This window comes from Pinus tabuliformis, chromosome 9 (assembly GCF_031772625.1).
Source record: "Pinus tabuliformis cultivar Carrire ecotype Pingquan chromosome 9, CPIR1, whole genome shotgun sequence".
NCBI classification, from domain to species: domain Eukaryota; kingdom Viridiplantae; phylum Streptophyta; class Pinopsida; order Pinales; family Pinaceae; genus Pinus; species Pinus tabuliformis.
The window spans coordinates 1,959,457,847-1,959,484,130 of record NC_142307.1 but is presented as its reverse complement, the minus strand read 5'-3'; the positions used below and the strand labels follow the sequence as shown (position 1 = coordinate 1,959,484,130).

The window sequence follows — 26,284 nt, the reverse complement described above, 5'->3', positions numbered from 1 at the left end:
CCAAAGGATTTCCTCCAACTTGATAGAGACCATCAACCCTAAATCCAAGTGTGAATGCATCTTTAGGGGTTCTTTGCCAAATATGTACCTTTCCATTAATGAATGCTACCTCAAAGCCTTTATCTTCCATCGCAGAAATAGACACCAGGTTCTTCTCCAAATCGGTCACATACAATACTTCTTGTAGATGAATGGTTTGACCTTGATTCAAGTGAAGAGTGACAGTACCTATCCCTTTCATGGGGTAGTTGGCAATGTCTCCAAGTATGATTTCCAAATTAGTCTTATTTTCAACCAAATTTGAGAGGGCTTCCTTGTACCCAGTGAAGTGCCTTAAGGCCCCACTATCCATCAACCAATGATCCAAGGTATCTAGAGGAGAGGCAGTAGATAGAGTGGAAATAAGATGAAATTCATTTTGTTTTTCTACAACATTACTTTCATCATACTTGGTATTTCTTGTCCTTTTGGGAGGTCAACCATTTCCATTTCAAGCAACAGGAGAACTTCTCTTTCCTTTTTTGTTGAACCTATTGTTCCTTTGATTTCCATTGCCTATGAAATTGTTGTTGTTGTTGTTGTCATCATCCTTTGGAGAATTCTTGTGAGGACACTCTATAGCATAGTGGTCGAACCTGTTGCAATTTAGCACCTTCATTTTCTTCCATCTTTGAATCCTTGACCCTGTCTCCTTGGACCAACATTAATTTTCCTTTTTCCATGAGCAAAGAAATAAGTACGATCATTTCCATTTGAGGGCTTGCATCTCTCCATCATCCTTGTCTCCTCTTGAGTGCATCGAACCAATAATTCATCGAAACTAGGTATCCTGTCATTGTTGAGAATGGTGGTGTTAAACACATCCCATGATCTTGGAAGACCTCCAAGTGCAATGAGAGTGAGCTCCCTGTTAGCAATAACTTCTCCAATAGATAGAAGGTCATTCTTGATTTGTGTGATCCTCATGAAGTAGGATTGGATAGACTCCCCTTTATCCATCTTGATGTCCTTCAACTTGTTCTTGAGAAAGAGGATTTGATTTGCATTGTTCACTTTGAACATCCCAACCAACTTATCATACATCTCCTTAGATGTTCCCAAATAAAAAATATAGGCAACCAAATGTTTTTTAATGGAATCTATGATAATTCTCTTAGCTTTGACCTCACCTTTCTTATATTTCGTCTTTGCAGCAGCAGGTGCATTTGAAGGAGGCTCCACCACTATTCCCTTCACATAATCCATGGCATCATGCTCTTCCAAAGTCATCTTCCATGCATGATAGTCAGATTTGTCCTTGAGCTTATCCTCATATTTGAAGTAAGATGTAGTAGCCATTAGTCCAATAGTCTTGTCCAACAGATCTCTCTTAGTGATTTCTTTTCTCTCTCTTACTTGGGCTTTGTCCTCACCTGTACTCTGATACCATGTTAAATTTTGTTAACAATGGTATATTTTATGCTTAGCACAATTACTTCAATGTACTTTAGCAACCCAATGATAATTTCCAATTTAGTTTCCAATAGTAATCACATTGACAGTAAAGTAGATAGAACATGGAACAAAATGTAGAAGACAAGCCAATACAAGAGAACATCAGATTTGGCAGATGCAAGGGAAAACCCTAATGTGGGGAAAACCCTTTGATCAATTCTTCTTATTATTATATCAAATGTTCAATAGAGAGAGAGTACAAAAAGTCAAAGTTGACTTGCCAAATCAAAGTCAAAACAACCCTGTCAAATCTGCAGTCAACTGCAATCAAATTCAGCCCTAAGCAAAAAGTCAACAGTGATGAAATCAGCAACAAAATGTCTCCTTTGAAGCTTGGTCAAACCCAATCAAACTCGACCTAAATAGGAGGTCAAAATCAGCCCAAAGCAGTCCCAAATTCAGTGGTCAAACTTGCTCAAACTTCTGCCCTGAAGTCTGTAGTCAACTTGCAATTTTCTGTTGCAGTCAAAGTGCCAAGAATGCCTTGGTTTCTATGCCAATGTGTACGGCCTACCCAAACAGAAATTTGCCCAGAAAATCGAAGTCAAAATCTGCCTGAAAATTCAAAGTCAATGTTGGTCAAACTACAGGAAAATTTAAAAATTTTCAACCTTGTAATTTTGTCTGAAACTTGTCCTCCTTTGCCACACATGTGAGTGAGAGAATGTGCCCAATAGTTGTACGAACCAATGAGAGAAGGAGAGAAAAGAACGTGTGAGTGATGATGATGCCAAATGAGGTGAGAGGACAGTTGTATTTATACAAGTCGTTGAGGGTGAAGAGACATGTCTATTGGGCTTCATGAGCCTAAATGATGATGTGGCCAACCTGAACAATTTGCACATGTGTGAGCATAAATTCAACAACACACTTCTGCTTGTCCAAATTAGATGATCTTTTGATCAATTTTGGTCCTCTCGAAAAGAGGATTTCAATGCATTCATCATTTCCATCAAATGAGTTGTCCAAAGTGGAATTTGGCCCTAGTTGCCAATTTTAACACACCTTTGCAAATCACCAAGGAAAACTCATTCTCCCTTAGGATAATTCTCTGCAAATTCTCCAGCTCCCACGAAATTCTTTTGCGCCCTTGTGTGAAAATTACTTAAACCCGGGAATCCCTACTGCAACACTAATGATATTTCTCCTACTTGTTAGATTTACATGAACAAGTTATTTGCAATTCCCTATGGCAAACATCGAAATACATACACTGCAGCTTACACCATTTAAATAATATGCCAAAACAAGAACAACACAATAGAGAAAGAAACAACACAAGTGACACAGTTATTTTTGGACAAATGTCCCCGGAAAAACCCAATGCAGGAAAACCGGTGCAGCAGATTTGAGGGTTTTTATTGTTATGTAGTAGTTTTTTGAATACAACTCTGGATGCCCTCCTGGCAATCCAGTTACAGAGAAATAAACTAGAAGAAGAAATTTGTGAGATTACCTCACTCTACCTAGCAAGTTATGGCTGATCAGCAACTAAAAAAACGTCTCCCCGATTATTTCTGCGTAGGCCCAGCGTCAGCCTCTAAGGCTCTGCGTCAGCTCAACTAGGAATTGATTTGCCTTCTGGAGCAATTTCTAGCCCTCCCGGCTCAGAAATGTCAGCTCCCTCAGCAAATTCGGACTTCTGCTTGGAAAATTGCGTTGCTTCTGTGTGAGCCCTTCTGGCTCAACTTCAACCTTTGCGTGAGCCCTTTTAGCTCAGCGTCAACCCCTCCTGGGTCCTATGTTGCCTCCTCCTGGCGTCTTTCTGCCTCTCTACTGTGTATCCTAGGCTCTGGAGAAGATACTCCAACCCAACTATCCATGTCCCTCACTTCAAAAGCTCACTATCGATATTCTACAAGCAGCTGCTCTACTTCATAAAATCAAACTTCTAAACTCACTCTGTGTATCTTTCCAAATGACCCTCAAGCCTCCTTAAATAATCTCCTCGTTGACATTCAACAGCCCAGATTAGAAGCTAATCAATGGCTAAGATCATTTATGCTTGATCCTTGTCTTCTTCTAGAAGTTACACCCACAGTTTATATTAATACCCTTTAATCATTTTATTTTCCTAAGTTTAAAATTAGGGTCCCATTAAAAATAATTAATTATTTTAATAAAATTGTTTCTGGGTGGAATTTCCCAAAACGCTTTCTGGGTTCTTTGGAATACATGTGTTCAAGCCTCCCTGCAAAATTTGAGAATTAGACCACATTCGATGCTACCAGAAATCAACAATCCCTCTTAGCCAGGAATGTGCTCTAGGAATGCAACCTATTGAAGCATTACTCAGTTCTATAACATCTCCCTCTGCGTTGTTGATGTCTGACATGTTGTCCACCAACTACTGCGCAAATGTTGCATCTGTACTGCTGTTGACCCTGCCATTGTCAACACTGCATCCGTACTGCAACTCCCTCTGAAATTTCGCATCTGTGTTGCTGCTGGCATTGCCACTGCCAACTGCCTCTGCACTGCAAATTGTTGTTGCTATTGCATCAGCAACAGAAAAACATCCCAAATTACTGAACTAACTATGTTCAGTATGATACCATGTGAATGCTAGAAACTGACTACTACTAGTCTCTGTGCTGACCCTCTGAATCTTCTGTGTTGATGTTGACCTCTGCTCTGTGCAATAGATCTAAGGGTTTTTATTATTATGCAGTAGTTTTCTGAATACAACTCTAGATGCCCTCTCAGCAATCCAGTTACAGAGAAATAAACTGGCAGAAGAAATTTGTGAGATTACCTCACTCTATCCGGCAAGTTCTGACTGATTGGACAGCTAAACCAACGTGCGCCCGGCTATTTTTGCACTAGCTCCGCATAGGCCCAACGTCAGCCTCTAAGGCTCTACGTCAGCTCAACTAGGGATCGATTTGCTTTCTAGAGCAGTTTCCAACCCTCCCAGCCCAGAAATGTCAGCTCCCTCAGCAAATTCGAACTTCTACTTGGAGAACAGCGCTGCTTCTGTGTGAGCCCTTCTGGGTCAACTTCAACCTCTGCGTGAGCCCTTCTGGCTCAGCGTCAACCCCTCCTGGGTCCTACGCTGCCTCCTTCTAGTGTCTCTCTGCCTCTCTGCTGCGTATCCTGGGCTCTGGAGAAGATACTCCAACCCAACTATCCCTACCCCTCACTACACAAGCTCACTATCGATATTCTCCCAGCAACTGCTCTGCTTTAGAAAATCGAACTTCTAAACTCACTCTGTGTATCTTTCCAAATGACCCTCAAGCCTCCTTAAATAATCTCCTCATTAACATTCAACGGCCTAGATTAGAAGCTAATCAATGGCTAAGATCATTTTTGCTTGATCCTTGTCTTCTTCTAGAAGTTACACCCACAGTTTATATTAATACCCTTTAATTATTTTATTTTCCTAAGTTTAAACTTAGAGTCCCATTAAAAATAATTAATTATTTTAATAAAACTATTTCTGGGTGGAATTTCCCAAAACACTTTCTGGGTTCTTTGGAATACATGTGCCCAAGCCTCCCTGCAAAATTTGAGACTTAAATCACATCCGATGCTACCAAAAATCAACACTTTGGAGTAGCAAGCACTAGCGAAAAGAAACCTATATAGTAGCTCCCCAATGATTCAGAATCAACTCCCCAAATTCTCTCCTAGGGTGACACTTGAAGTTCACCAAAGGAAGAGTTGGAAATTCCACTTGGAATTTCTTTGTGCTAAACAACACAGTTGTCTTGGCTAAACAGCACAAAAGAACTAAGGTTTGAATTGTAAAATGACCAAAAGATGCCGAAGTGAGGCCCTCAAGTTCCATTTATAATTTGCTGGCCTCCTCTCCCTTTGTGGCCCCCACTCTCTCTCTCTTATAATTCACACTTCTTTCTCTTTTCTCTCTCCTCCTAGAGTGTGAGTTCCCTCCTTGGGTCGAATTTCTCTTTCTTGTTGCCCCCAAATTCCACTAGAGCTGCAATTTTCCCTCTTTCTCCTAAGTCCCAATGTCGGAATTTACTCCTCTTCCAAAAATCGTCACTAATGCAGAAAATCAAAATTGGGGATTTTACAAAAACATAATCTAGTATATATTACGATTTGGATAGATCAATGTTAGTGTTAAAGAAGACCATCCCCATTTGCTTGTATAAAGTAGTCAAAGCTTGTATGGTGATGGACTAGGCATTTCAATGAGACATAATGTTTGCAAGAAAAATGATTCTGCAGTATAAAGGACTGAAGGACTAACCCTCTCTCCTATGCAAATGAGTCTCTGTAATCATTCTTGTCAATTATTTATGTAACTTTTAGTTCCTATTCTTCTACTATTATCAAATTAGTTAGTTGTTTATGAAATTAATGCATTTCGATTTCAAAGACAGATCCTATTTAACTACTTTGGCTGAATTTTAGAATCTATAGAATCAACGAATTGGAAAAGCTGAAATTGGCGAATAATTGGTTTGGGATGTAGGAAAAAACAACTGTCATTAGCCTGATTGGGCTACTCTATTCTGTGTGTATTAATAACTTTAAAGAGATACAATGAACACATTCATGTGTATTTCATAGGATAGAAGAAAAGAAATTATACTACTGACATTCATTCAATTGACATACTTTTAGTTAGATTTTCGTTGTTTATGATGGCATGCATTCCATGCCCCTTCCTAGGATTGCAGATGCAAGAATAATTTATTGGTATACCAAGTGACAATAACATGAAGAATTGAGAAATATTGAATAATATGTTTTCAAAATTGGCTTCAGAATGGAAAAGGTTATCTTCTAAAAACTCGAATGAAAGAATTCTTAAGACCATACAAATTGCTGTTGTCCACGAATTCCCAAGTCATCTATCAAACTCCCAACTTCTGGCTCACTCTCTGTCTGCAGGTAAAACAGAATGAACATCAAAAAAGCTTTCTCGAATATAAAGAGATATCAAAGTCAATGATATATGTGATTTGTCTCATGTCACCCAATTTAGTGCAAAAGGCCTAAAGAATCAAGATAAACTGAACTTAAACATTTTATGATATAGGCTATTTAAAACATAGTAATGAATATCAAGAATATATTTTCTAACTAATTGAAACACCAACATAAAGTTAACAAACGACAAATGCAAAGTTACTTGTTAAAACTATAGGCTGGGATTATTGATTCTATAGTTAAAGGGGTTTCTTAAATGATTTCTACTGTAAAACGATATGGCACTTATGCACCAATTTATTTACTTACCATGGTATTAGCCCCTTTCTCCCAAATGAGGCCATTCTGAGCAACACTCTTTATTTTACCTCCAGTGGTTCCATCAGCTTCAAAGATTGTAACTGCTAAACCCTGAGACTTCAATCTATATGCTGCAGCAAGCCCACTTTACACCATTTCAAGAATCAGAACCAAGTTAATAGAGAGCTCTGTGAAGTTCCTTGCTACTGAACTCCACCCTAAAAACAAGGTCCCAAAGAAAAATCAAAGTATGGAATCAAAGAATAATAAATATCAACTGAAGTCTCATCCATGAACAACAAGACCACCCTTAGTTGTTCCACAAATGTGATATACAAGCAATAAAGAAGATTCTTACTTTTAATAGGAGTCTGGAATAGAACCATTACAACACCTAATGTTCAGTGATCAAGACTGTGCTTAGTGGTTTCAACAAATGTACTATACAAACAATAAAGAAGATTGGGGGAGTCTGGAATAGAACTAATAAAACACCTAATCTTCAGTTAACAGATGTAACTGGAAGAATGTGAATCTTTATATGACAAATTTCACCACATCATATACACACATGGCTGCCCTTTTGCCCCCTAATTGTATGTCTTGACTCCTAGCTGCATATGCCCTTGAGCAACACCCTGATGCAGTTAGAATGCAGGGATCGGTAACAGGAATTGCCATACTTAGGGGGTAAGGTATTGAAATTAATTTTCCGATGATTCCCTTCTCTCTATTGAACTTTCTTAGGACTTCATCGATGGGACACTTAAATGCCTAGATGTGCTTTGCTCCATGTCTGGGGCTGTCATAAATTGTAATTGACCACAAATCAATTTTTTGGCTGATTGGGACAAGGAGAAATCGAAATGGCTGGGTCGTCCTTGGCAACCTGTGAAGGATGGGGATATTGTGTACTATTCCTAACTGGAATTAACAGTAAATAACAGAACTTATAACTTGAAACAGCACTTCAAAATAGCAATTGCACACACAAATAACCAGTCACACAATTAGCAGCACCAACTTTGGTTCTTTTATTAAATTCTGGGTATAAAAGTACAATATAAATGAGGAGAAATGAACCTGGGCTTACAACAGCAAGCTAAGGTCAAACCCAGGTTGTAGAATTGCTGCCCCAGTTCAAACTTCAAAGGAAGTAGCCCACAAAATTCTGCGCCTGCCCAGGAAATTTTTGTTAAAGCTGCAAGGAAAAAACGAAGTTTTCTTCCACTGCTGTGCTTGGAATCCTATGAAAATGCAGCTGGTAAATCCCCTAATTTTTCTCCACAGGACCCAGAAAGGAATTGGCCCCAAACCCAGCCACTAGAAAACCCACAAAAAAGTGTGAATTTCCAGTGTCACTGGCTGAACGCACTGCCTGAAAATGAGCTGCTGGGCACTCCTCCAATCTCCCGGAAAAACTCCCAAAATTGCCTGCAAAATTCTCCTCAAATTCCTCCTTGATTTCTCCAGCCACTAGGCCCCAAATTATGCTTTCCCTTTGACCACATTGGTGCCACTACCAAAACACTGTGCATGCCCTAAAAAGGTAACTGCTTAGCCCAGAAATTTCCCCTACTGACCGCCCTCCAAGCCACACAAAATCTTCTGCAAATAACACTCCAATTCAGCCCTGAAATTCCCAGCAGTTGATCTGCTCCACAACTGACTCCCTCTAGTGGTGCGAATTCTCCTCCAGCATCCCTGTGCTGCGCAGAAGTGGAAGCAAACTCCTTTCCCCTGCTCCAGAATGTCTCAAAAAGTGTGAAGTGACTCCCCTAGGGTCGCACTCGAAGTCCACCAAAGTAATAGCTGAGATCTCCGCCCAGAAATCTCTTTGTGCTAAGCAACACTATGTTCACCTGGCTGAGCAGCTCAAGTAAACAATTGAGTTCAGATGTAAAATTGTCAAAAAACCCCAAACAATGGCCCTCACCTCCTATTTAAGCTTGTTGCTTCCTTTTCCCTTTTGGTGGGGCCTAACCTCCACTAGCTTGAATTTTTCCCTCCATTCTCTCTCTCTCCCAAGTGCTCTCTTGGACCTAGTCCTTTGCCCCTGGAGCCCTGCTATCTCCAAAAATCATGTCAAAAAATGAAAGTGCATCACAACCACAGAGGGTGTAGAGCTCTAAAATGCCCTAGCTTTAATGAATTTAACAGAGTTTAACCATAAATCTATAATTTTACTGTAAGGGTTCTAAATTCAGAAACTTAGAATTTACTTTGAACATTGCATACAATGAAATTTAAAAACAGAACTTATCAATTCATTGTAAATACCTATTTTCTTCTGAGTTTGATGTCGATCCCAGATTTCAGGTTGTCCTCGCTCCAATTTCACTCTGGTTACCAAATGATTGAAATCTCCCAGCCAAACTGGGTACAATCCTTTGTACCCAACTTCAAAATACTTCGTAATCAAAATACTCTGACCTCGTGCCCAAAAGTTTCAAGAACAATTGCTCAAATCTCTGATTCTCAATTCCAATCTCTTAGCTCAACAACTTAGTCTTCAGTTCCCAATTTCCTTCACTGTTCCCCCTCCATTTCTCCAAAAAAAAAAAAACTCTCCCTTCTGCACCCCCTTGCTTCTACTTCTATCTCCAAAACCTCACCGTCTTCCCTTCCTTCCATCGTCTCCCTTTCGCCATCCATCTGCTTTCCTTGTACTTACTCTGTTACATGGAACCTCCATGATCTTTAGAGGCGGTCACTTTTCATTATAAATAACATCGTTTGGGTAAATTGAAGGGATTTGATTTTTTTCGTTTACTTTTAAGAAATACGTTTTGTTGACTATTTTGGTGTTTATATTTTATTTAACAACTTTATTCAATGTTTATGTCATATGCATTTTTAATTATATTATTTAGTTCCTTTTCTTGATATAGTTTTATGTTATATTTTTTTTGTAAAATAACATGTATAATTCTTTTAATTAATATATAAAAAAAAATTATTTATTTTAATTTCACTTTTACCTTGTAAAGTTTTTTGTATTTATTGATATATATATATTTTTAAATAGTACCTTAATTGGTTTCACATTATAAGGAGGTATATTTAGTGCCCCACTCTACATATTCATTATGTTCTAGTGTGTTAGGTATTTACTTAGTACTTCAATAATTAATTTATTACTCTATACTTAGACATTTTCCTATGTCAGTGAATATGTATACTAGTGCGATATATGCGATGCATGCATATGTAGCTATCATATGCATGCCTCGTATACATGCTAATATTGCTCTGCTACTCATGAATCGAGATGGGTCATTACAGAGGGTTCAAAAGGATGACATAACGATCAACATGTGGTAGGTGGTGTTGTAGCAGAACTCTCCAAGGTGTATCCACTTCACCCATGCCCTTTATTGCCCAGTCACATAGTTACGCAAGTACCCCTCCATCCATTTATTTGCAATCTCCGTATGCCCATCCATCTGGGGGTGATAGCTGGTATTGGGAGTGAGCTTTGTCCCCACCAACCTTAACAGCTCCTTCCAGAACACCCCCATGAACCTGCTATCACAGTCACTGGCTATGGTCTTTGGGAGACCATGCAACCTGAATAACTCCCTAAAGAACAGCTCTGCAATCTGAGAAGTTGAAGATATCGATGGGATGGTGAAGAAATGGGCGAACTTGGTTAACCTGTCCCCACTACGTAAATGCAATCTCGTCCTTGTGCAACTAGAAGGCCCGTGATGAAATCCATGGACACGCTCTCCCATTTCCTCTCTAGAATAGGGAGTGGTTGAAGTAGTCATGCTAGGTGTGTTGTCTTCCCCTTGTACCTCTAATAGACCACGCACTCCTGCACTTGCCTCAACACGTCTCCCTTGAGACCCCTCCAAGACAAACACTCCCTGCTGGCCCTGTAAGCTTTGAGGAATTCAGGGTGTCCTGCTATGGGTGAATCATGGGTCGCCTGCATAATCCTCTCTTTGAACTATGACCCTGGCACTAAGTAGATCCTGTCCTTATAGTATATCACATTGTCCATCACCCGGTACCTGTCATCCCCCAAAGTGCCATCCAGTATCTCGCAGGCCTGCCTGTCCTTGGAATACTCAACCAGAAGCTAAGCCTTCCAATCCTGAGTGATATCCATCAGAGATAGTGTCACGGGACTCCTAGATAATGCATCTGCTACTATGTTCTGCTTGCCCTTGACATATTCTATCTCAAAGTCATATGCTTGGATCTTGCTAACCCACTTCTGTTGCCTCTCCTACAACTCCCTCTGCTCAAGGAAAAATAGAACACTGTTGCAGTCAGTGTTCAACTTGAACCTGTTGCCAACCAGATATTGTGGGAACTTGGCTAGCGCATGCATTATGGCCAACATCTCTTTGTCATTGATGAACTACAGTCACTCATAGTCCTGAAGCTTCCTTCTCTCATAAGCTATGGGATAGCCCCCTTGCATCAGCACTGCTCCAATGCCCTCCCCAAATGCATCACACTCCAATACAAAGCGCTGGGTGAAATCCGACAACACCAAAACTGGGAAAGTACTCATGACCACCTCAAGGCACTCAAAGACATCTTGTGTTGTGTTTGACCAACTGAATGCCCCCTTCTTCATGAGGTTTGTCAGGGGTTCAGCCAACTGGGAGAATCCCCTCACAAAACGCCTGTATTATGTGCATATGCCCAGGAAGCCCCTCAGCTTTGTCACATTCCAGGGCGTGGGCCAGTCAAGGATGGCTCAGATCTTCTCCTAGTGGACTCTGACTCCATCCTCCCCGATCACATGCCCCAAGTACAACATCTCGGTCAACCCGAACTCACACTTGGACATCTTGGCATAGAATTGTTACTCCTCCAAGATGCTCGAGACCTGCTCCAAGTGCTATAGGTTCTCCCCATGCCTTGTTGTAAATAAGTATATCATCGAAGAACACTAGAACAAATCTACGCAGGTGCTTGTTGAACATGTGGTTCATGCAAGACTGAAATGTGGTGGAGCGTTGGTGCGCCCAAAAGGCATCATCAGGAACTCAAAGTGCCCATAATGGCATCTAAATGTCTTCTTCGGAATATCCTGCTCACACACCTAGATCTGGTGGTACCCCGAGCACAAGTCTATCTTAGAGAAGTACTTGGCTCCTCTAAGCTCATCCATCAGCTCATCTATGTGGGGTGTGGGGTGTGGGGTATCAATTCTTCAAGGTCTTCTTGTTCTGGGCCCGGTAGTCGATGCACATACGAAGGGTCCCGTCCTTTTTCTTCACTAGCACTACTGATGAAGCAAAAGGGCTAGTGTTGGGCTTGATATGCCCCAACACCAACAACTCCTGGATGGCCTTCTCAATCTCGTCCCTGTAGGCCTTGGGGCGCCGATACAGGGTGGTGATAACTACATGAACCCCCTCCTCCAACTCAATGGTGTGCTCAAACCCTCGATCTGGTGGCCTCCCTAGAGGGATCTCACCAAAAACCATTTGATGCCTCTCTAACATGTGAAAATTCTTAAACCCAAATCCCTACTACATCAACTGATGATACTTCTCTTATTTGTTCAATTCCTTTAAACAAATTACTTGCAGTTTACTACGACAAATATTGAAATACACACCGCAGCCTTCACTTAATTAAATATAATGCAGAAACAAGAAACTGAGCAAGAAAGAAAGTAAAACACAATGACACCGTTATTTTTGGACAAAAGTCCCCGGAAAAACCCAATGTGGGAAAACTGATGCAGCAAATCTGAGGGTTTTTATTATTAAGCAGAAATTATTTCTGAATACAAACTCTAGATGCCTTGCTGGCAATCCAGTACATAGAATATCACTCGGCAGAAGAAATTAGTGAGGTTACCTCACTCTACACTACAAGTCTTGGCTACAGCAGCTGAACCAACGAGTTCCCAGCTACCTCTGCGATGCCCTTACGCAGTCACTGCATGGGCCTGCGTCATTGCCTTTGAGGCACAGCGTCACCTCTCTGCTGGATCGATTTTCTCTCATGAGCTTCGACTTCAACTCTCTCGGCTCAGAAGTTCAAACCCCCAGCAAAATCTCGAACTTTTGGTTGGAAGGCACTATGTTGCTCCGCGTGAGCCCTTCCTGGCTCTATGTCACCCTCTCTGGGCACTGCGCTGCATCCTCTGTGTCTTTCTCTGCCTCTCTACTGCGTATTCTTGGCTTCGGAGAAGATCCTCTAGCCAAAACTATCTCTGTCCTTCTCTGCGTGATCACCACGAAATCACTGCGTTGCTCACTTGCTCGGCAATTTGATCTGATTCATCAACTCTCGGTGTGTTTTCCAAATGACCCTCAAGCCTCCTTAAATAATCTTCTCATTGACATTCAACGGCCCAAATTAGAAGTTAATCAATGGCTAAGATCATTTTTGCTTGATCCTCATCTTCTTCTAGAAGTTACACCCACAGTTAGATTAATACCCATTAATTATTTTAATTTCCTAAATTTAGACTTAGGGTCCCATTAAAAATAATTAATTATTTTAAAAAAACTGTCTCCGGGTGGAATTTCCCAAAACGCTTTTTGGGTTCTTTGGAATACATGTGCCCAAGCCTCCCTGCAAATTTTGAGACTTAGAGCACATCCGATGCTACCATAAATCAACACTCCCTCTTAGCGGGGAATGTGCTCTAGCAATGTCTCCTACCGAAGCATCACCCTATTATGTAACATCTCCTTTGTGTTGCTGATGTCTAACATGCTGTCCACCAACTACTGCGTTGCTACTGCAACTGTATTGTTGCTAACCCTGCCACTGTCAACATTGCATCTGTACTACAGCCCCCTCTCAAGTGTTGCATCTGCGTTTCTGCTAGCACTGCCACTGCTAACACTTCATCTGCACTGCAACTGAAAAACATACCAAAATCTAAACAAGTGTTCAGTGTAGATGCATCTCGATGCTGAAGATCTGACTGATGCTAGTCCTGTTGACCACTAGAGTGGCACCTGATGATTACATGAAGACTTCATGCCCAAGGATGATCCAGACGATACTTGTACCATCAGATATCGTCAGTAAACAAAGTTTTTTAACTCTACTTCTATCTTTTCATCATCTTTCTTGTACCCAGATTCCACACCCTACGGGGAATTGTAATAAGTGATACTAGTAATGATGAGTTTTGAGTCTGTAACAGGCCTAAGATGTTGGGATTCGATCAGAAAACGAGTACACCTTGGAGTGTTTTTGTTATCTGGTTAATTATCCCTTCTTTTTCAGATGCGGATAATTTTCTGGGTTTTTTTGTTCACATTTTACCTCAAAGCCGGGGTGACAGTTTGAAAGTTGAGCCCCTGACACATCTTAGTGTCTAGAGTCGATGTATATTACCATACTAGATCACACAAAAAATTTCGTGAAATTCGGTTAGGTCTAGGTAGTCATTTTTTAATTTTTTAGATTTCCCGCAGGTTAAAAATTGCAAATAAAATTGTATTTAAATTGTAATAAGTGTAGTCTAGAGAAGTTGTATGGGGTATGAGTAATCAAAATTACACCTCTCACCCTCAATTTTCTACTACAACACACTTTGAAGGGTTAATAATGTGTTTTGGACCCTCAAAACCCACTTTTCCTAAGTTTAGTGGGAAATCTGGCAATTAATTAAGCCATAAATTAAATAAATGGAGAAAAATAAATATCCACACATGCTAAATGTTGTGGAAATGAGGTGGAAAATTATGGAGGAGTTAAAGTGAAGTCCCAAGGTGATGTGGACTCCTAAAATCAAGGAAAGGACATGTGCTCAAATAAAATCGAATTTCTGGCATTAAATGAAAACGCTGCTTGGAAATTCGAATTTGTGAAGTTAATGCACATTTCGGAGGATTTGGAAGAATACTTGGTGGAGATTTTTGTGGGAAATTGTCCCCACATGGGTTACCACCCATATACACTTGTCATTCCACCATAAAATTCGAATTTGGCACATAAGGAAGAATAAAATGATGTCCGCTTGACAAAATTCGATTTTTACACTTGGCATTGAAGCTCCATTCAACAAATTCGAATTTCTCTTTGGGATTGTCACCTCATGCCACTTGTTTAATCACTTCTACATTGGGATTGGCTCCAATGCCATTTGTCATTGTCATTTTTCATTGGGATTTGCTCCCAACTCTCTATATAATAGAGCCATGGGCTCTCACATTGTACAAGATTGTTACTAGCTATTGTGCTTGCGTAAGCACTGCTACCTTGTACACTTTCAGAAATATCAATAAAGACTTTGGAGTTTCATTTATGAGGTGTTCCTCCTTTTCGAGTGTTATGAATTGTTGAGCATTGGTATAATTCTTTTTACTCATGCTTTGATCTAATTTGCTTCCATATGCTCTTGTAGATTTGTTAATGTAGAGCTATCTTGCATTGACATTTGATTTAGAAGTATGCTCTAGGTATAGAATGCTCTAATTGGTTTTAAATAAATCTCTAGAGTTTCTTATCATTGTTTATTGCTAAATCTATATGGAACTAATTCTTGATTGAAGTTTTGTAGAGGGAACATCTTGTTGGGATTACAGAATCAAGCGTGAGGGGAAGTCTTTGGAGAGACCAACCCACTCTTGATACATTCTTAAAGGAACTCTCATTTGTTTTTTGAACCTTCATAGTCTTATCTTACAAAGTGGTTTTGCAGGGATTTCGGCACATAGCTTGTACACAAGCCAAGAACTTCTAAATTTAAATCTCTTTTAAAAAAACATTGTACTTCATTTCTTTCATTTGCTATCTAAGAGCTTGAAGATGGCTAAGCAAAAACGAGAGTTTACTCTCACTCTTTAGCTTAGCCTTTTGTAAATTATAAGTGTACATATACATTTTATCTTGCTGATTTTCCCATTAATACTTAACCTATTTTGCAGCCATTGTTTGGATTGTTTGTTAACCCTTGTGTGGCATATTTTGAAGAGCAACTTCCTGCAACAGCTGACAAGTGTTTGCAGGACCTTTGGCAAGTGTTGGGGTTTCGATTTCCAAGGATGCCGTGAGCCCTTTTGAGGCTTATTTTGGCCAAGTCAAGTTCACTAGAGGGCTGCCCATTTTCCTCTTTAAGCCGTGGGCATTTGGAGGAAACTCACACCTTGTTTCCCTTGCATAAGTTTTGTGAGATCTTGTCACTACTTTCTCAAGAAAGGAGGTCAAGTGTCCAAGTTTCAAGCAATTATTGTGAGGACTCTCCTTGAAGTATAGTTGAGAACTTTGAAGGGCTCTCTTCTCATTGTAATATTAATAAAAGATCTAACTTGCTTGTGGGAGCTTGGGATTTCTCACATGGTATCCTATCTCCCCATTTAGAGGGGCGCTTCTCTTGGGTGGATTGACATTTGCATGGTTTAAGCTTTCATACTTCATTCACTTACATGCATGCTTTAATTGGGAATTAACACAACCTCACTATCACATTTCATTAAGTTAAAGTTTGTTACCATTTCATTTTAGCTTTGCATTATCTATCTCATTGTTGCTTGAAGCTACAAGCTTACACTTTACTTTGGGCAATTCATCATTTACATGCAAGCATTTTATAATCTTAACAAACTTTGATTCGTTTCCATTTACCTTCGTAAATTGTTTTATGACCACTTGAATACATGCTTCAATTTTATGCTACATTGTTATCTTGAATATTGGAGCAATTTATTGTCATTCTCTATTTGAAACAAATTTTACTTTCAAGCAAATTACTTGTATCATTTTAATTCATTGATGAAACACATGCAACACTTGTAAGCTAATTTTATTCCTCCAGTTGAAGCTATAATTGCAACTTATGTTGAACACTATTTCATTTTCAAGCATTGCAAATCAATCTCTTTGAAGCATTTGCATGTATCATTATTTTAATTTGGGGAATTAACACAATTTGCATTTCATCTAGGCATTTTAGTGTAAGAAGGCCCCAAGCCTCATTAAAATTTTACCTCCAACATAAGTTGGTTGAAGTAGACATCTTAGGGATCCTCTACTCCTCTATTGACTCCTCACTATGAGATCCATATCATTGGGCGAGGGTGAGGTTTGAGGATTCAAGAGTTAAATTGTAATCTTGTTGTAGAGCTAATTAATAAAATTAACCAAGAGCACTTTCCATTACATTTACTTTACTTATCTCATGATGGTTTGAGTTTTCATATGCAAAGTCTATTCCAAAAACAAGTATTGTAATCATTTCAAACAATTGTTTTCTTTTCATGTTTCAAGTCTAATTGCATATTGATGTCTTGGTTTAGCACTTCCTTTCTTTTACATTTCCAAGTTAATTACTAATTTTTAGGTTTTGGCAAGATATGTTTCACATGTTTTGATTTATAAAGTTGATTATCTCAAAAGCATTTTGTATCTTACATATATTGTGCTAACAATTCTTATTTACATTTCAGGGTGACTTTGTTTTCTCTTTTGAGAGCATTGCATTTTACTTTGAGCAAATATATCTTTAAATTATTGAGCAAATTCCTTATAAGGCACTAGTTTTATGGTTTTTAATCATATTAATGATTGGCATTGTTATTTCAAGTTGCTCACTTCATATTTGCTCATAAATCCTTAAAAGTAATCCATTTTCACTATAACACTCTCCTAGAAACTCACATCTTTTAACTTAACTTTTCATTAGGGACCGCCCCCCTTAGCTAACCTAGAAGATAGCTCAAACGGAGAAAGTCGGGATTAGTGTGACAGCCCCTTCTCTAAGTTCCCTGCCACCAACCACACCTTGTGGGGTTGAAGGCTTTTCTCACTGACTTGTAGGTAGATGTAGGCGGCAGGGTAAACAAATCCCATGCTATCCCTCTGAACCCAGTGCGTTGTTGCTGCTACTACACTATGCCTCCCTGCACTACTGCAACTCTGCACTACGCTGCTCAAACTTGGCATTCTACCCACTGCATCTGTCACTCCAACACTCATCTGCACTAACTGACACTAGTCCATCCTGCTACTTCTGATCTGGGCTCCTGTAGCAAGGTATTGATCCGAGAGGTGGGCCCCTCCGGGATCTTGCCCATCTACAGTCCTTTCGAACTACAGCTCTAAATCAGCCCACCTCCTTCCTGGAGGTATCTCGGCTATCATGGCAAACTCCTCCTCCTCGATCTCCGCGGGTGCAGCCTTCGGATCGTGCTTCTCATCTTTATCCTTCTTCCTGAGAGGACACTGTGTTGCATAGTGACCCATTTCACCACATATGAAGCATTTGATCTTTGAGATGTCCTTCTTCCGCCTCTGCTGCTCCTGCTGCCCCTTGGATGCAAGGGTTGCATTCTATTCCTCCTCTTTGGGATTCGACCCACTGCTGCTGCTTTCGTCAAGCTTACACTTGAATAGATCTCTCCTCAGCTCTTCCTGCTAGAGAGTTGCTCACATGCTATCCCAGTCTGGAAAAGTTGTCTTGCCTAGGATGCTCTGGACAAAGACTTGCCACTCTTCTAGCACTGAGTTTAGGGCCAGTCTCACCATCTCAGAACCTTGAGGTGTAGACCCAAAGCTACCAACATGTCCTGGGTCTCCTGAAGCTTCATGAGGAACAGATCAATGCACTCCCCCTTCTACATCTATGCAGATCTCAATTTCTGCTCTAAGTACATCTTCCACTGCACGGAAGATCCTTGATACAGCGTTGCCAAGGCATCCCACATCTCCTTAGCAGTCCCTCTGCTAGTGATGTGACATACCACGTGATCCTTTACTCCATCAAAGATTATCCTCTTGGCCTTTGCCATGTCTCCCCTATACTTCTTCAACGGATCTGGATCTGCGAGCTCAGCTACCATGCTGTCGACATAGGCCTTGAGAAAATGCTTGTCTAGAAGGCATGACATCCTTACCTTCCAGATCACATAATTGGATGCCCCATCCAACCTGTCTTGATCTCTCAACCCACTGGCTGCCATCTCTACCACGAAAATGTCAAACTGCTCCTCTCTATCTCTTACTGTTGCTGCTTAGGCAATAAGAAAACAGACTTCTTGGCGGGAAGTCTACTGAGGAAAAATTCCCTCACTATGCCTCTCCTCTCTTTTCTGACGTCTTACAGCCCAGCAATTTGCCAGATGAAAAATTGCGTCCCACCAGCTCTTTCCTCACGTTGAGGTTTTGCGTTGCTCCCTCTATCATGGAAAAATTTCGGTCTGGAAGCCCTTCCTCTCTGTCGACTCACTCAGAGAGAGACTTTCCTCGAAAATTCAGTCTTACTGGCCTGGACTATGCAATCCCTCTAGAGATTCGAACTGCTGCCTCTTGCAGCTATTCGACCTCCTATGCTCAGCACAAGGTTCTTTGGCACTGCTCTTCTTGTCTCACCTACACTGCTCCGATACCATGTGAAAATTCCTAAACCCGAATCCCTATTGTAGTAACTAATGATATTTATCCTATTTATTAAATTCCTTTAAACAAATTACTTGCAGTTTACTACGGCAAATATCGAAATACATAAAATGTAGCCTTCACTTAATTAAATATAATGTTGAAACAAGAAACTAAGCAAGAAATAAAGTAAAACAAAATGACACCGTTATTTTTGGAAAAACCTAATGTGGGAAAATCGGTGTAACAAATCTAAGGGTTTTTATTATTAAGCAGAAGTTATTTCTTAATACGAACTCTAGATGCCTTGCTGGCAATCTAGTACAGAGAATATTACTCGGCAGAAGAAATTAGTGAGGTTACCTCACTCTACACTGCAAGTCTTGGCTACAGCAGCTGAACCAACGAGTCCCCGACTACCTCTGCGTCGCCCTTACGCAGTCACTGTGTGGGCCTGCATCACTGCCTTTGAGGCACAGCGTCACCTCTCTGCTAGATCGATTTGCTCTTATGAGCTTCGACTTCAGCGCTCTCGGCTCAGAAGGTCAAACCCCCAGCAAAATCTCAGTCTTCTGCTTGGAAGGCATTGCATTGCTCTGCGTGAGCCCTTCCTGGCTCTGCGTCACCCTCTTTGGGCACTACGTTGCCTCCTTTACGTCTTTCTCTGCCTTTCTATTGCATATTCTTGGCTCCGGAGAAGATCCTCCAGCCAAAATTATCTCTGCCCCTCTTTGCGTGCTCACCACGAAATCACTACGCTGCTCACTTGCTTAGCAATTCGATCTGACTGATCAACTCTCGGTGTGTTTTCCAAATGACCCTAAAGCCTCCTTAAATAGTCTTCTCGTTGACATTCAACAGCCCAAATTAGAAGTTAATCAATTGCTAAGATCATTTCTGTTTGATCCTGGTATTCTTCTAGAAGTTACATCCACAGGTAGATTAATACCCATTAATTATTTTAATTTCCTAAGTTTAGACTTAGGGACCCATTAAAAATAATTAACTATTTTAATAAAACTGCCTCCGGGTGGAATTTCCCAAAACACTTTCTGTGTTCTTTGGAATACATGCGCTCAAGCCTCCCTGCAAAATTTGAGACTTAAAGCACATCCGATGCTACCAGAAATCAACATAGCAATGCAAGGACGTCTGGATGTACCAGTCATGCCCGAGTCCATGTCTCTGAAATCCTGCGCTCCACCGCCCACTCTATGTCCCCACGCCTCAAGTTTGTCTCCATGTTGTTGACCACTGGAGTGGCACCTGATGATTATATGAAGACTCCATGCCCAAGGATATACCAATGGACACTTGTACCATCAGATACCATTAGTCAATAGAGTTTTTAAACTCTATTTCTATTTTCTCATCATCTTTCTTGTACCCAGATTCCACACCCTATGGGGAATTGTAATAAGTGATACTTGTAATGATGAGTTTTGAGTCTGTAACAGGCCTAGGATGTTGGGACTCGATCAACAAACAAGTACATCTTGGAGTGTTTTTTTTATCTGGTTTATTATCCCTTCTTTTTCAGAAGAGGATAATTTTCTGGGTTTTTTCACTCACTTTTTACCCCAAAGTTGGGGTGACGGTTTGAAGGTTGAGCCTTTAACACATCTTAGTGTCTAGAGTCGATGTATATTACCATATTAGATCACACAAAAAAAATCGTGGAATTTGGTAAGGTCTAGGTAGTCATTTTTTTAATTTTTAGATTTTTCACACTGCAGAAATTGCAAAAAAAAAATTACTTGTAATGTAATAAGTGATGTCTAGAGAAGTTGTATGGGGTATGAGTAATGAAATTTGCACCTCTCACCCTCAACTTTCTACTATGACACACTTTGAGGGATTAAAAATGTGTTTTTAACCCTCAAAACCCACTTTTCCTAAGTTTAGTGGGAAATTTGGCAATTAATTAAACCAGAAATTAAATAAATTGAGAAAAATAAATATCCACACATGCTAAATGTTGTGGAAATGAGGTGGAAAATTATGGGGGAGTTAAAGTGAAGTCCCAAGGTGATATGGACTCCTAAAATCAAGGAAAGGACATGTGCTCAAATAAAATCAAATTTTTGGCATTAAAGGATAAAGTTGTTTACTTGGAAATTCGAATTTGTGAGGTTAATGCACATTTGGGAGGATTTGGGAGAATATTTCGTGGATATTTTTGTGGGAAATTGTCCCCACATGGGTTACCACTCATATACACTTGTCATTCCATCATAAAGTTTGAATTTGGCACATAAGGGAAGAAGAAAAAGATGTCCACATGCCAGAATTCAATTTTTACATTTGACATTGGAGCTCCATTCAATAAATTCGAATTTCTCTTTGGGATTCTCACCTCATGCCACTTGTTTAATCACTTCTACATTGGGATTGGCTCCCATAGTTCTATATAATAGAGCGTTGAGCTCTCATTTGTATCATATTGTTACTAGCTATTATGTTTGCGGAAGCACTGGTGCCTTGTACACTTTCAAAAATATCAATAAAGAGTTTGGCATTTCATTCATGAGGTGTTCCTCTGGGAGTGTGATGAATTGTTGATCATTGGCATAATTCTGTTTACTCATACTTTGATCTAATTTGTTTCCATGTGCTCTTGTAGATTTGTTAATGTAGAGCTATCTTGCATTGACATTTGATTTAGAAGTATGCTCTGTGAAAATTTCTAAAATGGAAATCCTACTGCAATGATTAATATGACTTCTTCTACTTATTACTTCAGAGATAAGTTATCTACTGTATTCTTACGGCAAATATAGAAACATATTCTATTGCAGTCTTCACAATTATAACATTGCAGAAATTAAATGCAAGTAAAATGTTTGTACATATACAAACACAATGAGAGTTATTTTTGGACAATTGTCCCCGGAAAAACCCAATGCAAGAAAACCAGTGCAGCAGATGAGGGTTTTATTATCCTTCAACAAAAATCAACATGTACAAAATTTCGCCCAGCAGTATAGAACCAAGAAATATTTACAGACGTTCCTGAACAAGTGTCTGACCCGAGAGAGAGGTTTCCTGACCCTTTGCGTCACTCTGGCTTGCCCGACATCAATTTCTCTAGCCTCTGGACTGGCCTGCGCAATGTCTGCATCACTCAAGCCAACGTTGCCTCTCCCAGCGTCAATCTGCCCAGCGTTGTTCCTTCTGTTGCTCTGTGTCTTCGTCCCTGTCTCCCTAACTGATGTTGAACCCTCTTTGTCTCTCCTCCACCTGCAACTCTCCCTCTGAATCGATTTTCTCTTGCCAAACTTCGACCAGTGAGAAAATCGATTTCTCTTGGGCAACTGAGTATCTGCCTAGTGCATCTTCCAAATGACCCTCAAGTCCCTTCTTATATCTTCCTGTTGAGCAATCAACGGCCTAGATTAAAACATAATCAAAGGCTCAGATCGTTTTGACTTGATCCATGGCTTTTTCTAGAAGTTTCACCCTTGATTAGATTAATACCCATTAATATTTTAATTTTCGTAAGTTTAGACTTAGGAACCCCATTAAAAATATTAATTATTTTAATAAAATTACTTCTGGGTAGAATTTCCCAAAATGCTTTCTAGGTTCTTTGGAATACTTGTGCCCAAGCCTCCCTGCAAATTTTAAGAGTAAGAGCACATTTGATGCTACCGCAAATCAACACTCCCTCTTAGCAAGGAATGTGCTCTAGCAATACACTACCTCTCTGCATACTGCTCTGACTCTGAAACATCGTCTTTGCGCTGCTAATGCCTGACATAATGCCCATCAACTATTGCCGCTATTGTATGGTTGCCTTTGACACTGCCACTGTCAATGCTACATCTGTACTGCAGCTCCCTCTGCATCCATGTTGTTGTTGGTCTTACCACCCAACACTGCATCTGCACCGCATCCTACTTCTGCTACTGAAACGGATTTTCAATCATACCCAACTGCTCTCTGAACTGAGTAAACTTAGCTCTTTCGAGAGCCTTTATTAGTATATCGACCACTTGCTCTCCTATGGGAACATATTGTAGCTGTACTGCCCCACGCTAAACACAGTCTCTGATGAAGTGACAATGGATATCTATATGTTTCGACTGATCATGAAACACTAGATTCTCACAGAGTTTAATGTAACTCTGATTATCGCAATAAACCTTGGTCGCCTCCATCCTTTTCTTGAATAGGCTCACAAGCAATTTCTTTAGCCATATGGCTTGCACGTAGTTATGTTGGTTGCCATATATTTGCTTCTATTGAACTTAGTGCTACCGATTTCTGCTTCCTGCTGCACCAGGATATCATCCCTCATCCAAGACTGAAGCAGTACCCAAAGGTACATTTTGGTCTATTGAATTACCTGCCCAATCTGCATCGGTGAACCCATTCGAGCTGATATCCTCTCCTCTAGAGTACTTCAACCCATCTCTGACTCTTCCTCATACATACCTAAGTATGTGTCTTGTTGTTGCCCAATGCACCCTTTTTGGTTCCACCATGAACTGACTAAGAGTGTTGACTGCAAAATAAATGTTTGTCCTAGTGTTGACCAGATACATAAGCGATCCAATGAGCTGTCTGTATAAGGTGGGATCTATTTCTTTATCTTTTGATGCATCTATTTTCTTCCAATTGGTGATCATGGGAATAGCCATTGGTCGACAATCCTACATCCTGAATCTCTTCAGAATATCTGTAGCATACCTTCCTTGACCAAGGAAGATTTCCCCATTCTTCTGCCAAATTTCCAACCCTATAAAATAATGCATTAATCCCAAGTCCTTCATGTCGAATTCGACTTCAGGATTCTTCTTGCAGTCCTAGATGAGCCTAGATGATCCAGTTAGAAACAGGTTATCTACATATAGTACCAGAATAAGTGGCTCATTCTCTACCAGTAAATAGTAGAGATTGGGATCAGCATCACTCTTGACAAATCCCAACTACTGCAAGTAACTATCAATTCGACCATACCATGCTCTAAGTTCTTGCTTGAGCCCGTACAAGGCTTTCTTCAACCTGCAAACATGAGACTTCTTCTCATGAGTTTCAAAGCCTTCGGGCTGTTCTAGAATCTATATACACCTCTTCTTCTGTCACCCCGTTCAAGAATGTTGTCTTGACGTCCATCTGGTGAATCTCCCATCCCATTTGAGCTTGTTGTCGCGCGGATTGACACGACAACGCTCAGACCGGGGGCTGTCACTCTGATCCCCGATCCCTCCGTTTAAGCCTGTCTCCCGCGGCTAAGGGGGGTAGACCCTGCGAGATAACGAAGACCAACTACCAAACAGTTGGGTGGGAGACACGAGACACGATCAAGATAAGCACTAAAATGATTTAATTAATTGAGCAGACCAGTGCCTTAAAAGATTTGTATTAAAACGATTACTTGTTAGATGATGTAGAAGAATAAACCGTGAACAGCAATCATCTATCATCAGCTAAATCACAATGACCAAAACGATATCTGGCAACTGAAAATTTCGAAAAGATGAATGCTAAACCACCACGAGAATCATAAATCATTAACCAGATGTCAATTTCGTGTCTCGACTTGAAAATTTTAGATCTCAGCAATAAAGATATAACGATTCCCGAAAGTGACTGGATCTGATGAAGAGAATTTTCCACAAGAAATTTATATATATATATATATATATATATATATATATTTTTAAATTTTTAAATATTTTTTAATTTTTTATTTTTCAATATTATAAAAAAGGGAAATTAAAAAAATCTAAAAATTTGAAATTCAAAATCTATTTAAAACTAAATTAAACTAAAACTAAACTTAAGCCAAAATTATAAACATTTTTTTTGATCTTTTATGAAAACTAACTATATAAAAAATAAAAAGAACTTTAAACTAAACTAAACAATAAATTAAAATCTAATTAAGATCTACGCTAGCCTTTTTATTTTTTTTTATTTTTTATATTAGAAAAATCTAAAAAAAAGAACGATCTATCTGGAAATTTAAAATCTAACATTTATAAATTTTTAAACCTAAAATCTAAAACGTAAAACTACGAAAACGAAACTAACCTATGCATATCGAAATAAACCAAAACGCAGCTATATCAATATCGAAAAGGAAAAACGCTGAACGATGAGATCGTATTGCACAAGTTCGATTTACCTGCTACGGATGTAGACCCAAGCTGGCCTGGGATTGTTTCAACGCTTTCCCTTTTTTGATTTGTGTGTGGACATGTGCAGGGAGTTTGTCGACGGAAGAGCTCACGCAGAGGAATGGAAAGTCGTTACCCTGATGCAAGTGAAAAAATCCAGACTTACTCGCACTTAAAACAATACAGTCATTACCTGAGGGTCTTCGACGGCAGAATAAGCGTTTAACTGTGAAGGAGTTTCAGTTCCTGGTGCCTGCGTGAAAAACGACTATGACTAAACTGAGCGTCGATCATCTGCGTGAAGAAGGGAATGCGTTCTTGCTGCGGGCGGACAGAAAAGATTTGAAATCGTTTTTGAGACCACGCTTTTGCTGAACGCTTGTAAATGGAACAGTCAGATCTGGGCTCTCAACTACATTCAGTTTGCTGGCGTTTAAACAATATGAACCCTGATTGAATCCACGCAAGTTTGTTTTTTACGCAGGTTGGCCGGTTGTGGAAAATGGAGCAGTGAACGGTGAGGAGCCAAGCAAATCTGAGCGATTCTGATGTCCACGTGTATAACACGTCCTGAGAATTTCCCAACATCTCACCACAGGAAATGCGAATTACGAACTTCAAAACGCTGTCTTTCATATACAGTCGCCTCCCAGCAAAAAATGAAAACCAAAATGTTAGGATCTTCTCTATAATGTGCTTTTCCTTTAATGCATTCAGCAGTTTCGTTTGACGGCAGATGGAAATGATTCCTTGTGTATACACAGAGAGAAACTTTTTCTTGCAGCCTCTGCAAAACCCCTGCTACCGAAAAGCTAACCCTGTATCTGCAATTTCAAGGCAACAAAACCCTAATGAACACTGAATAAAACAAACATTTAAAACCCTAGATCAGAAAAATTCAATGTACAGATTTAGCCCCTTCACAGCCAGATTTAACAATAAGAACATGAAAATTTTAGAGGAAAGAAATTTCAGATTGTCACTGTGAAAGAACTTCAGAAAATTCTCTCATGCAGATTAGAAAAATAAAACCGAATGATAGACCCAGGATCAAATCCACTGGGCTCAGCAGAAAATGCTTGTGGGAGTTGGCTGGTTCAGCCGAGAACTTCCCCTAACGCCCACCAAATCTTCTTCAGCAAGGGTTT

The 26,284-nt window shown here is 39.9% G+C and overlaps 1 protein-coding gene across 1 annotated transcript in view; it reads right to left on the bottom strand.

The window, feature by feature from the left end:
* Nucleotides 1-26,284, bottom strand: part of HEMG2 (Flavin containing amine oxidoreductase family) — a 525,695-nt gene that overhangs the window by 440,320 nt on the left and 59,091 nt on the right. The window contains exons 3-4 of the mRNA XM_089438658.1: nucleotides 6,709-6,844; nucleotides 6,289-6,354 (exon numbers count right to left, since the gene is read on the bottom strand). Coding sequence (XP_089294784.1) covers nucleotides 6,289-6,354; nucleotides 6,709-6,844 — 202 coding nt within the window. The remainder of the gene's footprint in view (nucleotides 1-6,288; nucleotides 6,355-6,708; nucleotides 6,845-26,284) is intronic.